The 19,390-nt window shown below is 35.8% G+C and overlaps 1 protein-coding gene and 1 long non-coding RNA gene across 5 annotated transcripts in view; one reads left to right on the top strand and one right to left on the bottom strand.

Moving 5' to 3' along the window:
• The window catches only part of LOC127873315 (fasciculation and elongation protein zeta-2-like), a 37,976-nt gene extending 25,927 nt beyond the window's left edge, over window positions 1-12,049 (bottom strand). The window contains exons 1-3 of one of the 4 annotated variants that reach the window (XM_052417121.1): window positions 11,650-12,049; window positions 10,940-10,973; window positions 10,035-10,528 (exon numbers count right to left, since the gene is read on the bottom strand). In XM_052417121.1, coding sequence (XP_052273081.1) covers window positions 10,035-10,348 — 314 coding nt within the window. In that variant the 5' untranslated portion in view covers window positions 10,349-10,528; window positions 10,940-10,973; window positions 11,650-12,049. Of the gene's footprint in view, window positions 1-10,034; window positions 10,529-10,893; window positions 11,438-11,649 lie in introns of those variants that run through there. The other 3 variants (XM_052417119.1, XM_052417122.1, XM_052417120.1) reach the window with 3 other exon arrangements.
• LOC127873318 (uncharacterized) overlaps window positions 1-19,390 on the top strand; it is a 36,100-nt gene that overhangs the window by 9,661 nt on the left and 7,049 nt on the right. The window lies entirely within an intron of this gene.

Consider the following 19,390-nt stretch of genomic DNA (forward strand, 5'->3'; position numbering starts at 1 on the left):
TGATACGGACCTTACTTAAAAATGCACATAAGCCATACAAAGAAGAGCAGCATCATTACATAAGACTGTATTTCTGATTGTAATGTATTGATCCAATGTTACCCCAGCCTATCTAGAAGAAGCCAATCAATATCACTGTATAATTGATATATGATGTATGGTAGAATTTGCGTGTCTTCATTATGTGGAACACAGGAAAAATTAGGTTCATGTGTATTGACTTATTTACAAACCTAAATAATTACCATTATTCATTTTGAAAATGTTTGTCAATAAAACAAATGTGCCGAAGTGTTACAGTTGCAACATGGCAAAAAATTTCTGACTGACACAAAAAACTATAAATGTGTCCACCATTAAATAAGACCCCTGCAGGGGAAAGCAAATCATCCTACTAGTTTGACCAAAATATGAACAACAACATATAATATGGGAAGCTTTAGCATGAATACAATTAAATTACTCCTGCCACCTTTTTTGGAAATAACTTTATCTGCCTACTTTTAAACTTAAATAAAGCCTCTACAATATGCATGCAGAGTTTTCTAGCTGGAAACACATTAATGCTTATAATGCATACAAATTATTTTGCAAAAGCCGCTTTGATCTTTTCTTGTGTACTGCTTGCTTATTTCTTTTATAACTCTTTAAAGGCTATCAGTTAGCAAACTTGACAAATGAAGGAATTTCCATCAGAGTTGAAACAAACTAAATTACGTAGGTTGATTAAAACTATGGCTTCCTTGACAACAGGTAATTGTAGGCTTCATACTGGCTTTGAGCTCCTTCTAAAAATAATCAACAAAATGTATTGTACATTCTCAAGTATTGAAATATTTGTTGGAAAACACCAATACACGTAAATGGAAATCATTTCCCAAAAATCCCAGTTTTTCCATGTGTATCACAATTCATGAATTGTAGAATTTTTTCCCCATAAAATTTAACAAAAATCACTGCCTGCGAAGGTCCTTCCTCAAAATTTCACAACAAAAGCTCTTACTAATTATTCTGGGAATTAATAAATGACTTAAAAATCCTAAAATTCCTTACTAAGTTATTGTCCCAACAGAAATGCAAACTTACTTACATACCAGGGTAAAGGGTTGCAAACGATACAAAAAAATGCCCATATATTATAAACCTAAATCAAATAACAACGTCATCATCAGTCAACCTGAAGACAAATTGCTAAGGAGTTTTTCTATGACATAAAAAAATACCCACATTCAGTCGGTTTTTTACAGATGGCATTACGGCAAGCCAAATTTATTATCAATAACACAAAGTCATAATAAACAAAACAAAGTAAAGACAAATAAATTCAGGTCAAGTCTCTTGTTATTTCTAGCAGCAGCAAACATGCGGTGTTTGTGGACTCCTTCAAGTTATGCATACAAAACCAATAACAGGAAATTGCCACCAGATACAAGTACAGACCTCAAATAGTTAAGTATAAGAGCAGCCAATGTATCTTCAGTATATGCTGGCACATCTTGTAAAGCTATTTGCTTTTGATTAATCCTTTAAGATAAAGTAACATAGCAGTTTAGAGTTATAATGATCAATAACAAGAAACCAAATGGCTATAATTTGTATTGGCCATTATTTATAATTTTCAAAATAAAGCATTGCAGTTTTACGGTATTTATACTGTGTTATAATGGAAAGCACTTAACTTTGTCAAATGCTAAAGCAATTGTAATTTATCAGTATTGTGTAAACTTTAAGAGACTTGTTCACCAATTTTTTCATTTTGGGAAAAATGTCATTACTTATGAATTTACTGAAACAAGAAAGCCAAAAGGCCTTAGGTCGTTCACCTTAGACATGTAGAACTTGTTTCAGTAACTTCATAAGTAATGACATTTTTCCAAATTGCAAAAATGCAAAAAAAAAACAGTTATGAATAGATTTTGTGATTTGTGTAATAACTGTAGGTTTTAAATAGTTTTTAACTCTGTTTTGACACAGAAATTATGTGGTCTGAAACTGTATTACAACAAAAATTAATATACGTTTTTACAATTATCCTAGAAGCTCCCATAGGCACTGTGCTCAGTTGAGCTATAAACTCACTGTAATACCGGTACTTGGCATAGTGTCAAATGATTATAATAATGAATTACAACATAAATAAAACATGAGAACTCTTAAGCCCACACCTGAGTTCAAGTTCAAGATGTCAACATTCTGATCCAGTTTCATCAAGCTTGTGTTATGTTGATTCTAGAGTGGTAAAAGTTTTGTTAAAGATTTGACCATGTGACCTACATGTAGTTCCTTAATGTACCATGTGACCTACATGTAGTTCCTTAATGTACCATGTGACCTACATGTAGTTCCTTAATGTACCTGACCCAGTTGACCATGTGACCTACATGTAGTTCCTTAATGTACCTGACCCAGTTGACCATGTGACCTACATGTAGTTCCTTAATGTACCTGACCCAGTTGACCATGTGACCTACATGTAGTTCCTTAATGTACCTGACCCAGTTGACCATGTGACCTACATGTAGTTCCTTAATGTACCTGACCCAGATTCAGACTTGTCCTAGTCAAGATAAGCATTCGGATCAAGTTTAATCAAAATAGCATGAAAACTATGGCCCCTAGAGTGGTAATGAGCTAAAAGTTGCAGGGTTCACGCTGTCAATAGCCATTGTCGCAAATGGCAAAAAATAAAAAATTCTGGCATCAAACTTTTTCACATTTTTTGAAAATCCACATTTTTCTGCTCAATATTGCCTAAAAATGAAAGATGCCCTGTTTACGGCAGTCATTATGCAATAGATTTCCATGATGTAAGCAGTGTCCGACAAATCCATTGCCCGGAGCCCGGGGGCTACCGAAATTTTTCATCGGGCTACTGAAATTTTCAAACTGACGCCCGCCGGGCTACTATAAATCTATAAGAGCGATAGCCCGGTTTATTGACAGACATACGTAGAATAAACACGCTGACCATGTGTTTGTAGACTGTGTATTGCTTAAAATCCAATAACAAAGGGCAATCAATTATCTAATCAGTCACCGATCACTTGCGGTAATGTCTTAAACAGTAACAGAGTATTTTAATCATCCAATCAGAATCAACATTTGTCGTCTGCTAATAATATAATGAGAGCCGGTTGGATAGTTGGCGCACATGATGCAACATCATTTCGCAGTTTGGAATTCTTTGTTAACCGCAACAATGAGTAATAGCGACAACGTTTTTGATGTCGTTCAATATCCAAGGACGCCGAACATTAAATAAATCAAAACAATAGCGGATTCTTCAAAACGGTAACGAAACCGAAAATGAATATTAATAAAAAAGATGTGAACGCGGTTAACACCTGCTAATTAGTTTGCATTGTCAATTAATAATTGGATTAATCGACTGTTAATCAATAATCTCATATATGCCCGATTTATATTTTTAAAACCAAACTATGGGTGGGTAATATAGACGATAAGAGTGATAAACACAAACGTTTGAAATTTTTCTCAAGCGTCAAATGAATTTCGGCATATGGTTCTATTTAAAGATATGATGAAATAAGCTCCCAATCAGGACCGTTGTATTGCAACATGCGTAAATCACCTGCCACGGTTTGCACGCGTTGTGTACAGCTATTTTAGGTTACAAAATTCTACATTTAAGAAATGAATTCTTTTGTCCAGATAAAAAGCGCGCGAAAATTGGCGTGGGTGTATTTATTTGTAAATAAAAATTTCGTAGCGGGTACAACATTGAGATCATTTAATTTCCATTAAAAGTTCCGTTGTGAAATTCAACTAAAGAACCGGGGTATCTCGCGAATAATTTTGCATTGACATTTCCTCTGAATAAAATATAATGTAAACACGCTGTATCGTTACCGTTACGCTGTATCAGTTCCTTCATTATTGAAACAATTATTGTATTGTATACTGACTGCACACAAGTGTCGTAACATACGGATGCAATACGTAAATTCGGACAGTACTTAAAGTCGGACACGAGTAAATAAATGATTTAATACTCTTTATTTCTTGAAACTCGGTATTTGTTGTTAAAAAGGGCAATTGCATTGATTAACACCACACAAGTCAATCGTATTGATCATCTAAACGCTTTATTTACGTTTACGACTTAACGTGCTGTCCGAATTTAAGTACACATACATGCGCACATACATGTAATATCTACATGTAGTATATGATTTTCTTTGGTACATTTACATACACGGTGCCTGTAATGTAACATTAATTTACGATATTGACTGTGTACATCAGACTACTTGCTTTTTTATGTATATGTATGTATACATATTATGTATATGTAAATGAAGAAATAAAATAAAGATGAAAACCTGCCTCTTATCATTTTGTAGGAAATTTTTTTTATGGGCTACCAAATATTTTTATTGGTAGCCCAGTGGGCTACCTGGAAAATAAGAAATTTGTCGGACACTGCTGTAAGCAATACTGCTGAAAATCAATGGAGCGTGCTGACTGCCGCCCATAGGCATGCTGCGGTGATTTTCGCGATTATTTGGGTTGTTGTTACAAGTTATATTAATTGGTTGTCAGTTTTATTGTTTCAGAGATAAGATCAAGACAACCATGTAATATACCAACTTAGCACTAAAAGTGAAGTGTTTGTCACAGTATACGAAGCTGATTAAGGAGTGAGATTGACAATAATAACAATTAACAAGATAAGTATCGATTGTTTGTAGCAAAATCTGTGTGATTAAATGCAATAATTTAACATTTTAGATTGATTTGTGCTAATCAATGCGACATACTTTTTCCTTTTCACTCAACAAAATGACAAGTTCAGAATGTATAACGCCTAGTAAAAAGCGAATGGTTGATGTTCAGTTGAGATTCCTACAAAAATGCAAAAAAAAACACTACAAATTCTTCAGCTATTAGAAATTGATTACTATAATATCAAATTATTTCCTTTTTGTAAGCTGCTGAAGGATCCAATCTGTGGCAATATGCAAGTTGCTTGTTCAATGTCCTGTTATTAATTTGCTGTTATTATCCCCACGCTTTTCAATTGTGTCTATCTCCACCGTCTGTCCGTCCGTCGTTCCTGGCAACTATCTCCTCCTACACTATAAGCACTAGAACCTTGAAACTTACACACATGGCACATGTACATATAGCTATGAGCATATGTGCAACCCTGCACTATTTGGAATGTTGATCTGACCCCTGGGTCAAAAGTTATGGGAGTTGGGGTGGGGCAGAGATTTTCACTCATTTTTATGCCCCCGGTATGGTGCACTGGCCTTAACTTTTGCAATATTGAAGATAGCAACTTGATATTTGGCATGCATGTGTATCTCATGGAGCTGCACATTTGGAGTATGAAAGGTCAAGGTCATCCTTCAAGGTCAAAGGTCAAAAAAACAAATCCAAGGGAAGTAATAAGCTTTAAAGGGAGGTAAGTAATGAACCTGCCATATGATAATTTTTTTAAATTAAAGCGGCGCAGGAGAGGGCATTGTGTTTCTGACAAACACATCTCTTGTTTTATGTTATTTTACATTAACTTCTTCATTTCTACACTGATTCACTTTCAATTGATACTGAACATCTCTTTTGACAATACGGTCAATCTCAACAATGCATGACCCCATTACCAATCCTGGGGTGACTCCTGGGTCAAACATGGGGCGTGGGATATGCGTCAGCCTCTGCAGCGCCATTTCTTGTTGAATTTATTCCGTAAATAAAATTTATTTAAAAGTGTAGTGATTTAAGGTCACTTCCAACAGCCTTGCTGTTGAGCTAGCTTTTCAGCGACGTGGTTAGAGTGTCTGTTACCACTCCGGAGGTCGTGGGTTCGATCCCCCATTGGAGCTCCATATTTTTACAATAATGGCGACGAGGCAAACACAAAAAGTGATTCAGAACATGGGAGTGAGCTGCCTAATGGCTTCAAGGAGCTGCTTGTGAAGCGGTCCATAATATAGCAAAGTGTCAAAGCCAGGGATCATATTTTTTCGGTTTTGTCGGTCCTAGAATGATTGGGGTCATGTAAGACCGATTGAAAATCCCAAACAGGGTTTGCTAAAATTCCCATGTCATGAAATCGATAACACAGTGCACATGCTAACAAACCCTAATTACATTCTTATCTGGATTAGGTGTGATAAACCATTCGCTGCATTCTCTAAACTGGTCAGGACTTGTTTATTGCATGTCAGCCAACTAGTATCAGAGTATGACCCCAAGCAGCGAAGATTCACGCGGTTGTGTATTAGTCATGCATGAATAACCCCGTGTCAATATCAATCTATAATTTCACTGGCTTATACCTAGCACACCGGTCCGTAATGTGTACTCGTCCACAATAAAATCGTTGACAGTTACTAGTATCAGAGTATGACCCCAAGCAGCGAAGATTTATGCGGTTGTGTATTAGTCATGCATGAATAACCCCGTGTCAATATCAATCTATAATTTCACTGGCTTATACCTAGCACACCGGTCCGTAATGTGTACTCGTCCACAATAAAATCGTTGACAGTTACTTCGGAGATAAAAACCTCGATGTTATCCTCGTGGAAATTGTGCATTTCATGCATGATGCAGTAAACTTTCATATAAACAAAGAAGAAAATCGGATATTCTGCATTAATTGTGGGCGGTCCTTATACACTGAAAGCACTAAACAACAGGGCTTAACACTAAGGCACGTCTGAACGACATTCACTGCCTGTACCTAGGTCCGGGCTAGCCAATGTCCCAGAAACATGCCCGACCGGTCGTGTGTATTTTGGGAGGGATAATGTGTTCTATATCAATAAACTGCATTTTAAATAACCTTTTCAAAGATGCAACAATCTTAATACAGTACGATCAGATGACAATTAAATCCCAGAGTGAAGTCGGAGACAACAAACGGATCGTATCTCAAAATAGATTTGGAACCCCCTGATTGCAATCAAAAAGAGGCCGATAATTCAGAAAATCCCCGGCAGTTTTCCTGGTAAAACACGTCAGTACCTATTTTTAAACGGAATTCCGCTAGATACGGTTTTTGATTGGTTTCCTCGTAGTGACGTGTTTTCTCAATAAAAATACGCCCAGGATCGTCTGGGGTGGATGAAGGCAACTCGACATTAACACAAAGTTACTATAAAATTATTAGTTATTTATCAATTTAAAATAATTGTAATTTGTTTGATCAATTAGAAGTGTTTTGACAATCTTTTTTACGCAATTCAATTAGCAAAACTAATATTAATGGTCGATCCCGGCTTTTAGTAGAGAGTTAACCCTGTACAATTGTTACGACTACCGTAACACGTTATTTTGCGAAACCTAAGATTCACTTACCATTTGTTGTCAGACGGTAACCGTGGCAATCTATGTAAAAAAAAGGTTTGGCTTTACGGGTGGGGATGTGGGTTCCTCAGATAAGAAAAGAAAAGGGAAGGAGGAAAGTAAGAGAAAGTATGAGGAAAAAAAAGGAAATTTCTCCCGAAATGGCATGAAGATTACAAATAGATGTCTTAAGTAGATGAATATTGAATTCATTAGCAATAGAAAGGCAAGCTAATAAGAATTATTGAATCATAATTGCGCACCTCTACGCACAAGAAAATACCAGTTGAATGATAAATATAAAGGTTTTGATATACTTGGGTCAGTGCACATGAAAGATTGGTAAGGGCTAGTAGGTTCTGCATTTACATGCCCGAATGGGCTAGTTGAAAAAAAAGTTAGTGTTAAGCCCTGAACATGCCGATACATTTTCCACTAGCGAAATAATCCGGCAATAAATGAATGAAAGTCGCTGATCTGATTGACAGAACAGCCGAAAGTTATTTTTATAGACGGAACTTCACATTAAATAGTACACAAGAAAAATAATAAACATTGTATAAATCTTTAGTAAAAATGGTGTTAGAATCGAAATAATTCGTGTACTTTATTGCTTGTTGTTAAATAACCCACAACCGGAAGTTTATATGCGGGGTTTCAAATCACTCATGCTTCGCACTCGTGATTTAATCCCTATGCATCTTAACTATCAGCCGTGGGTTATTCCACAACAAACTAACGTACACGAATTATTTCTTAACTATTTGGTTTTGTTATTGTCAGTAGCCAACCTACGCACAGACATTTGTTTGGTTCAGTGCATGTTTTATAAGCAATTATCGAGTTGACAACGATTTAAAACATCGGTATAGACTTACACAGATTAATAATATTGACGATGAAAAAAAGTCAGCACACTAAACAACAATGAAACAGCAAATGATAAAACCAATTGAAAAAACTTGTTTGTTCTGTTTAAAAAAATGCCTAAGGGAATTTAACTTGTACATTCAGGGGTTTTTTTTACCAAGAAAGTGACGCCGATATTCGGCGTCTTCCCCTACCAGAATTTTTCCCCTAAAAATACCATTTCCCCTCCAAAAATATAATTTTTCACCAAAATATAATATTTTACCCTCAAAGAAATGTTTTTTTTCTTTTGGGAAGTCGACGCTTATCCAATTTGTATCATGTACAACGATCTCGCTCTCTCTCTCTCCTGACGAACACTCAAATCTGGGAATCCCAGTGATTCTATATATAGCTCTTAAATTACGTCATGGCAGGTTTTTTTTGGGGCCGATTTCATAGCCGAAATTCGGCTATATTCCCAATCCCAATAAGTATACTTTTTTCCCAAAATGTGGCAAAAAATTCCCAATTTCCAAAAAAAAAAAAATTTTTTTTTTTATTTTTTAGAAAGAAGTGTCTTATACGTATTTTATCTCAATTTTAATTCAATTACATCTCACAAAGTATTTTATGATTTTGTTCTTTTAATTTTAATGATTATATATCAAATTTAGTATTTCCCTAATTAGTGGACTTTTCGTGTGGAAAAAAAGGCTAATGAATTAATTTTCCCAATTTCATGAAAATGCCGATAAAATTCCCAATTCCAAAGCCATGGGCTTTCTTCCCAAAAAGTGGGAAAAAAACCCTGCATGGAAACCGGGCAACTAATCGTATTAATCATGTGACTATTTTACTGGATTCCGGTCTTGCGCGAGAAGGGTGTTTCGTCAATTAATTACCGGAAACCAGTCGAATTTTCATCCGGGTTATGTGAAAGCCAAGATATAAACGTTAAAACAGAAAAAAGTCTCACAATTGGCGTTCATACACGAACAAAATAAAACGTTCGGACTCGGAAAATATTAATTGCGTTGACGCATTTTTTAAGAATGAATCATCAAAACCCGTTGAAACCCAGCAGGATTCGGAGGTACATGTAATCAACATCGATTAATACTGTCGGATTATTGTGAAAGTGAAAGTAGACAATCGGCTTCCAATACTGTAGCAGATCTAGATCGTCAACCCATTCATCATGAAATTGAAATCACAATATTGACATCGTTCCCCGGCCCAAGTTGAAAACATTTCCCATTATTAGATCTACCCCTGCAACTTTATATAGGACTTTGACTTTAGTATCATACTTGTTCATGTGTTTAAGAACAAAAAGGTCAGAGACATGACTCTTTTTCTAAAAAAAACCCTGAAGTCTGTAGGTGAGTTATAGACATTGAAATGAACAGTTTTTATTTTTTCCCCAAAATGTCTCTTTCGCGCTTGATTTTCCCCTTTTACCCAGCGTCTTCCCCTTTTTCTAAAAAAAAAACCCTGACATTTATTATACCACCTTCATGAATGGCAAAATCAATGGTATATATTTTAATGCAATTTGTCATGATTTCGGATATAAATTTTCGGACACTTTTTCCCCATTGAAATCCAGACCGATTGATGTTGCGGGAAAATATGATCCCTGGTCAAAGCTGTAGCGGGCATGTCTGGCCTTGAAACTTTAAGAGGGGGAGGAGTGTAGTGATTTAAGGTCACTTCTAACAGCCGTGCTGTTGAGATAGCTTTTCAGCGACATGGTTAGAGTGTCTGACTACTACTCCGGAGGTCATGGGTTCAATCCCCAATTGCAGATCCGTATTTTTACAATAAAATGTTACTATCAATGATCAATATTCATTACTTACGGACAATCAGTCGTAAGGTCATCTTTGGTCCGAACCTGAACGGGGGCTATTTGCTCCACGTTTGCATCGTAATTGCGAAAACAGTTTGTTATTTTTTCATCCAGAGACTTCACAAGATCTGACAGCGAACCTGACAATGTTTCATTGACACCAAAATTATCTGGATTCGGATCGCTTTTCTCATCGTCACTAACGTGTGACACACAGTTTTCGCCAGAAGACTGAGCGTTCATAGCAGTCTGAAAATCATTAAAATCGTTCCATTCTTCAGTTTCAAAACTCGCTAGTGGAGCCTGGAACTGCAGCTCGGCCATCTTGGATAATACTCATCGGTGACCTAGACCTTCATAAATTATAAGCTAGAATACAACCGTACAGTAAAGGTTTCAAACCACTAGTCAAGTAACTTTTATGGCATTCTATACATAGATGGTGACGTCACGTAAGACGTGTTCTCGGACAGATGCTCTTCGTAATTTTCATTAACGACATCACTGAAAACATAGAAAATGATAGCCAGCTGTATTTATATGCAGATGACACAAAAATATTCAGGGAAATTGCCTCGGAAAAAGACAAAGAAATGCTCCAGCAAGACATATTTAGCATGAGTAAATGGTCTGACAAGTGGCTGCTCCGATTCCATCCAGACAAATGTAAAACAATGACTATAAGTAATAAGAAATTGTGCGAAAGAACATACAAATTAAGACCAGACTTGAAACCTATGGAAATAAGCCATGCAGAGAAAGATATAGGGGTCACCATAGACGATAAGCTTACATTTGGACAACATTTAACTGAAAAAGTAAATAAGGCAAACTCAGTATTAGGTGCAATGAGAAGATCCTTTGAATACCTTGACATTCCAACATTCAAAAAGTTATATACTGCACTGATCAGACCTCACGATGAATATGCCCATCCCATCTGGTGCCCCTACAAGAAAAAAGACATTATTACAGTTGAAAACATGCAGATTAGGGCTACTAGAATGATTCCTGGACTAAACAACCTATCATATGAAGAACGATTAAAGAAATTGAACATACCAACATTGAGTTATAGAAGAGTAAGAGGGGATATGATAGAAGTTTATAAACTACTGAATGGAAAATATTATTTTGATGAATAGGAATTGTTAAAACTGAATCAAGAAAGCGTAACTAGGGGAAACAATAAGAAATTATATAAGACAAGAACTCGTTTGGACATCAGAAAGTTCTCATTCAGCCACCGAGTCGTTGACACCTGGAACTCATTACCAACAGCGTTATTACAGCTACATCTATAAAGTCATTTGAGGCAAGACTTGATAAATATTGGAAAAACCAAGAAATTGTTTACAGCTTTGAAGCTAAAATCTCGACCGGAAGAGATAAAGAAAATGAAGAGCTTGAGTCAGAGGCTGAGGGCCTTCTTCAAGAACTCATCTAAGGTAATCTAAGGTAAGACCGGTGTGTACACAATGACTTTTATGGCATATCCGAATGTGACATGCTTTCCGTGTGTTTAAACATGTGTTTATCGAAAGATCTTTGCCTCTTTGTTTGATCTGTAACATATTTCAGTGGCTTTACACAGGTCAGGTTTTGACTAATTGTAAAAGACTCACTCAGTAAGACTGCTCGCTATTTCAATACTTTAATGCTCACTCTCTTGGACTCCGTATATATAAACTAAATCACCGTGACGACAACGTCATGAACGTCACCGACGTCATTAACAATAAGATATGTTCTATGAATAGATCTCAAGGATATATAGAGGATATTTGTTGGATTCGATAAAATATCGATTTTAATTCACGAGTGATCATATACAATAATATTTTCACGAGTGGCGCAGCCACGAGTGAAAATATGTATTGTTTATGATCACGAGTGAATTAAAATCGATATTCCATCGATTCCAACAAATTTTCTTTTTTATTTTATGCTTTTTTCACCGTTTATTTACATTGTAAAAGAGTTTAACTGGATAATGTCGCTGGATTTATGACGTCATTTCGTCGAAAAAATGACGTCATTTCACTGTAAAACAGTGAAAAATATCGTTATTTTTCACTGTTATTTTTTACTGTATTAAACAGTGAAATATCAGTTTTATTTCACTGATATTCTCTATAAACCACCGGAAAGCATAAAATAAAACATTTCTCCTAACATTTGAAAAAGAATGAAATTGTGCAAATTAAACAAAAAAAATAAATTATCAAATAACAATTGATTAAAAGTAGGGGTGGCATCGAATACCAATATCGGTATTCGAATGTTCGCAAATTAATTCAATCGAATATTCGAATATTCGCATAAAACGGCTGGATTGATTTTTCCTTGTTATGTGTTAATTTCCATTGGTTTGTAAGTTATATCCGTTTGCTAAATACGAGTCTGTTTATTAACGTTGCTATCGAATAATTGTATCGCTGTCGACTAATACTATGACCGATACTGTGATCGGGCACAAATAGAATGAAAAACATCGTGTCATAGAATTTTATTTTTTAATGATTCCACAGATTTTTAGCAGACCGCGCATATGTAAAACAAAGTTTACACACATTACACGTTGCGGTCTTCTTATCCACAGACCGTGTAAAGTATTCCATACTGCAGAAAGGGCTGATGGCATTTTCAGATTTGAATTATGATTCCTCGATGATTGTTTAATTTATATCATCTGTTACTTTTGAGTAATTCACATATTTAAATGTCTGTTCAAACTGTGATCAGAAAAAACTAAATTATTATTCGCCAGTAAATTGAAGCCCTTAATTGGTACCTAATTGACAAACATTAGTTCGGGCCCTTTCTCATAGTAAGTATATTGCATTGCGCGATTTGAGTAATTCACACATTTTAATGGCTGTACATACTGTGATCACAAAACTTAATTATAAATCGCCAGTCAATTGTAACCGTAAATTGGCACCCCATTGGCAAACAACAGTCGGGGCCTTTCTTAGAGCGTGTATATTGAATTGCGCAATCAACACTGATACGGGCCGCGTTATCAGTTTGACACGAAGAACGTCACGTCAAACATGTTACTCCCAGGTGATTTCGGTTACTTTTTAGTAAGCGGTTCGCAGGTCATTAAATATTGGTGAAATTACGTTTGGAAAAATATGCGAATATGCGAATATCATTTTTATTATTCGAATGCTGACCATTCAATCGAATATTCGAATATTCGAATAATTTTGCCATCCCTAATTAAGAGTTAAATCAATGTTTATGATGGTTATGAATTGACTCCTGTTCCTTGAAAGGCATCAACCATAAAGCCATTTCCGATCAAGTCATAACATTTGCTGATATGTTGAACGCTTCTTGTTAAACTAGATCTGGATAAGCTGTGATCCGATTCATCAGAAGATGAATGCATGTTGCTCTTGCCTGGTACTGTATTCTCGTTATGATCGTTTTCAGCAGATTTACATACTTTGGCTATGTGGTGCCACTTGTTGCAATAATAGCACCTTTTCTCATAAGCTATACAATGATCCTTTCTTGCATGCACTTGATTTCGTCCACAATATCCACACTGTGTGTAATTTCTCTTTGCTATTTTCTGTCTTTGCAAATGCATTTTGGTCCGACTCCTGACTGCATGAATAAATTCTCTGGATTCTTCTTCCAAACTGCTTGAAGCTTCACTATCTGTGTCATTGCTTGTATATCTAACTTATCTCGATCCCCTGTAAGGTGTAGGTCTGTATCTGTTCCCATGATCTTTTGATCTACAAACCTTTGCAAAATGGTTCAATTTACCGCAAGCATCACACTCTTTTCCATAAGCTGGGCATTTTTCTTTCTGGAACGGGTGTTTCATTTCGCAGTATCTACAATTCAAGCCTCTGTCGTTTCGCGAGTCACTAGCAGCTATAAATGATTTCTTCTTTTTGCTTACTCTGGCAATGTCCCGTTCTTGGAAACCCATCGCTCCAATCTGGACAGACGTATCCTCGTGGATTTGAGCATCGCTCAATGCTTCTTGGAGTGTCAATTGTTTATGTAATACTTTTCTTACAAACTCAGAATTGCTAGTAGTTTGCTCAAGATGTTCAAGTATACGATCATCTATGTCCACAAAATTGCATGAAAGCGCCTTTTCCCGTAGCCAAGCAGCATATTCAATTGTGCTTTCCCCGCTATTGGGGCGCATCTTAAAGAATAAATATCTAGAGTAATGTTTGTTCTTTTTAGGCGAAAAATAATCCGATAACTTACTTGTCAGCTTCTCATATTTGGTACTTTTCTCCGGATCCTATAAACTTCTACTTAGCCTTTTTACCTCTGGCCCGCTGTAGATCAGTAAAGCGTCCGTTTTGTCATCATCTTCGGTGATTTTGAAGTATCTGAGTTGCCTTTCAAAGTCCTCTAGCCATTCACACCATGCCTCGCCCGTTGCTATGTGGTCGCTGCAGTCCACCCGAAACGATTGCAAATCAAGCCTTCTATTGCAGTTCGCCATATCTCAATTCCGTATTATGCGCGCAATAACAGCTGCATCAGTCCTCCATTTTTTTCTCTCGTCGCCAATGTAAAAGACTCACTCACTAAGACTGCTCGCTATTTCAATACTTTAATGCTCACTCTCTTGGACTCCGTATATATAAACTAAATCACCGTGACGACAACGTCATGAACGTCACCGACGTCATTAACAATAAGATATGTTCTATGAATAGATCTCAAGGATATAACACTAATGTTATCACTTATTCTCATAGAATCGTCCCTCCTCATTGTATCATGCCTTTTACGAACACCCCTCAAGAAGTGCTGGGCAGTAAATGCTTTTTCATTTCAGAAGTTTACACTTATTTGCTGCTTTTTAATGACAATTACGAATATCTTTCTCACTATTTCCGGGTTTCTTTTGAAAGTAGGTCACGTTTATTCCAGCCGATATTATGATTACACATAATTGTGTTCGTTTGTTTTTGGTTTATTTGTAGGTTTATCAAATTAAAGCCGGTTATTTGTGATTTTTTTAACAGAAACATGGGCAAGAGTTTTGTTTTTCCATTAAAAAATATTTACAGAAAAAGAACATGTGCATAGTAACAAACCTTAGCAACCAATCAGAAGGCCGATATTATGAGAAACGTTGTACATTATACTGATAACATCTACATCTACATGATACTGCTATACAATCGTATGAACGATTATCAGAAGCAGGCGCGTTGTGGGAAAATAGCTGTTAATAGTGTGTTAAGTGCAATTACCTAGGTGCAGATAAAAAGATAAAAGAAGCTACAAGACTAAGATAAAAGGTTAAAATCAGAGTAGACTTAGAACTGGTGGAAAGGATGCAGCTGCCCAGTAAAGATACCTAAACTGGGACTAGCTTGTAAGGACACAGGCAGGCCATTCCACAGACGAATACTACGTGGGAAAAATGAATTGGAGTGCTACTGTGTCCTTGAGTATGGTACAAGGTAGTTCAGGTTTCTGGTGGGTGTCAGGTGGTGATGGTCAACCCACACAATATTATTTTGGATTTTGTATAATAGGATGACATAACTGATGTTTCGACGCTGTTCTAAAGTTTGCCATTGGAGATTATTTAGCATTTGGGAGACACTACTGGTGTAATTGTAGTGATTGCAGACATACCTGGCAGCTGATCTTTGGACTTCGATTTTGTAGATTAGATATTTTTGCCAAGGATGCGAAACAGTGGAGCAGTATTCTAACTGGGGCCTTACATAAGTTTTGTAGGCAGTCTCTTTAACCTTTTTATTTGAATTTTTGATATTTCTTTTGATGAATCTGAGTGAATTGCTGGCCTTAGATGTTATATTGTTTATGTGATTGGTCCATGAAAGGTCGTTACTTATGGTGACACCTAAATATTTTGCAGCCTCAGTGATGTTAAGTTCTATGCCATGAAGTTTGTATGGAAAAAGGACAGGATGTTTCTTGCGGCTGATTCTAAGAATTTTTACATTTGTCGGGGTTAAATTCCATGGACCAATCGGATTCCCAGTTTTCAAGATTAAAGAGATCATTTTGGAGGGTTTGTGCATCTTGGGTGGATCTAACTGTTAGATAAACTATGGTATCATCTGCGAAGAGTCTAACCTTGCTCTTAACACTGTCAGGGAGGTCGTTTAATTTATGTATGAGAGAAATAGGCAAGGTCCGAGCACTACATGGAGCTTAGTTTTGCCAGTATTTTGGCAAACATTACCGATTTTAAGACGTTTTGTTATATAAAAGAAAACACATTAAACTATAGATTGACGTGTATGTTTTTCAATTTTATCACTTAAAATATTTAAATGTTTTCATTAAGAGGGCCGATACTACGGATACACATGCTGCATGTATACACAATTGGTGGTGGTATTTATATACGCATACGAAGAAAGTGTTACAACATCATGATTTATATGCACAATAATTCAATATATCAAATGTTTTGGGTCTAATCAATTTGAATGAAACATTTCTACGAAATAGAGTCCATTTTGAGACGTGTATGTTGCTTTTATTAATTGTTTTAGCGAACTAAGAGGTCAATACAATGTGCTTGGTATTTACATGCAGTTTGTAGTTAAAACAATGATCAGCTTAGTTGAAACATATTTGCGACCAATTTGTCAATTAAAAAAGACCCAAATTTGAACTTGTTTCAGAATAAATTTATTTAAAGTAAAGACACCAAGAAATAGGATAAAACAACTAGCAAATAGACCGATCCCATGCACACATGATATAATACAAATTTAATGTACAAAACTTGAAACTGAAGATGTCTAAAAAAAAAACTAACATTGTTACACACTAAATTAATTTTCTCAACGAATGTTATTGTCGTACTTTGATCGTTTCAGAAGTCTTGACGTGTGCATAAATTTCGAACGAAATCCTTCCGCGCCTGAGGCTGCATTACATGAGGGCCCGAAGCGTGCCCCAGCACTTCTACCTATCTAATGCTAGACTCACGAAAGTTGAGAAGAATATTTTAATATAACTGAAATATCAAACAACTTTTTTATTACAAGTAAGTAATTTTGGTGTGGTATTTTGCTGTGAGGTAAATCGGAAAGCCTGGAAGTAGCCACGCCAGTCCGGTATGGTGACCACCAACCAAGATCAAATGCGTCGGGAACGGGCATTGAACCCGGATCGCCTAGGCAAGCCGATTGTAAACAATAACAATCAACGAGTCTATATATATATTATACATATAGCATGATCATCGAACCATACCTCACTTGGTTTCGGCTTCATTGAAGTTGCCCACACACATCGGGAACCAAACGAATTTATGTAACCTTTTTAGAAAGCGTATAGTATAAACTACTTTTGTTTCATATTAAGAGTTAAAGCTTGTTTTGTTGAAATATATTTCGTTTTGCAATGTGTACAATATCAGAAACAATTATACAAAAACAATATTTATCATTTAAAGACAAAAGCATAATAAAACAAAAACAACTTTAAGCAATTAACAGTTAACAAAATAGAAGATCTCTAAGACTAACATTGATTTTAACAGTGTTTTCATCGGGACTAAACGGAACGCAGTGATATTTAGACCAAATAGAATTATCTCGCATTTTACGAGAACCATGAAATTTAAGTATCGGGTCTTAAAAAATCCGTACATACCGACGGCCAGATGGACGGACACTTGTTAATAAGCAAATCCGTAAAGACTAGCTATAAGAAAATCTCTTTGAAACTATACAGCATTGTTCGTGGAGAACGGACACTTGCACTGACGCATCAATTTACTGTCGGAAAAATATAGTTAAAAGTCACCAATCCATGTTTCTGAATGTTTGCACATAGAGTTATGGATTTTTTCTCGATGTTTAATGTGTGTGTATATTTCAGTTAACATGCTTTCATTAATGTTCGTATCGATATATGGATACCACGTCTCTGTTATTATAATTATATATGATTGGATTTGTATACAGGTTGTCTGGACCAATAATAGAGTTATTTTTCTGTATTTGATGCTGAACTAAATGATAAAATGTTCAATAAAATACTCATTTTTCCACGCATCATCATCATTTTCCCCCGAAAACGTTTACTAATTATTTCAATAATTTAATCAACAGGTAGGTCGGAAAATAACAACTGTTCTAAAGGAGTTTCGTCCTCCTGATGTATGCGGGAAAATTTCATTGTACATCTCACCCTGGCGAGTAGAAATCTGGTTAGGACAACTGCGTGCTGGAAAAGGAGAAGGTCTTAGAAATAGGTTTTAACCCACGCCGCATTCATCGTTCCCAGGCGGTGACTCCAGTATTATTCAATAGAGTTTATGTTTGTCATGTGTTTTTTTGTGTCTGTAATTGCTTTTCAATTGGTCAATAACGCTTGATTGGTCATTGTCGGCTCGGTTAAGTATACTTACATGTACCCCCCCCCCCGGGTACTGTAAATATACTTTAACTTACCCGGAAAATTTAACGCTAAATCGGTCGTCGTCGACTATTTTTTTGAAATTTATTATATTCATATTTATGTCAATTTTCTGTAAAATGGCTTCTATATTATCGAAACTCATACTCACAAAGCATGTTGATGCAGTTTAAAAAAAAAAAGATAAGTTTGTTTAAGATAATCGGTGGCGCGTTTTACGACATCGGATTTTGGGCGGGAATATAACTCGGGTACAGTATAAAATCGACCGTGTACAATTAAGTATATTTACCGTACTCGGGGTACATGTAAGTATACTTAAGAGTACCCGGGGTACATGTAAGTAGTACCCGAGCCGACAATGACCAATCGAGCGTCAATAACCTTATATGTGAAATACCTCGTCGTGATTATACTAATGGTGTCGGCTGATGCACGTAGAGTTTCACTTTGATTTTACATGTTCACGTCCAGGGATTATGTATGTGGTCGGTGAGGTGCCGACATTCACATTTATTAGAACGATAAAGGGTATTTACATGGATACTTTTTGCACGAGTTGAATTGTATAATTAAATATTTTATATGTACATATTTAATACTAATGAATTCGTCTATTTTGGTGGTGATCGAAGTAAAATAAGTTAATTTATGTTAATTTGCATACAAACAATTGCGTATTCACAGCTCAAATAACCACAGCAGAAATTTCATTTGTTATTGCATATATTGAGGGAAAATACGCTAATAATAACAGTTAAAAGCTACTTATCTGAAAATATTATTAAACAGGAAATAACAAAAACAACAATATCTTTTATATCAATGTTTTGAAATAGATAAAAAAATCTACACAGGCTGAAGAAATACTGGTTAGTCTTTCGCGTTTTAATTTTCAAAGACTTAACAGGACGATCTATATTAAACTCACATAAAAGCTGCGTCATGCAAAAA

This window comes from Dreissena polymorpha, chromosome 3 (genome assembly GCF_020536995.1).
Source record: "Dreissena polymorpha isolate Duluth1 chromosome 3, UMN_Dpol_1.0, whole genome shotgun sequence".
NCBI lineage: Eukaryota > Metazoa > Mollusca > Bivalvia > Myida > Dreissenidae > Dreissena > Dreissena polymorpha.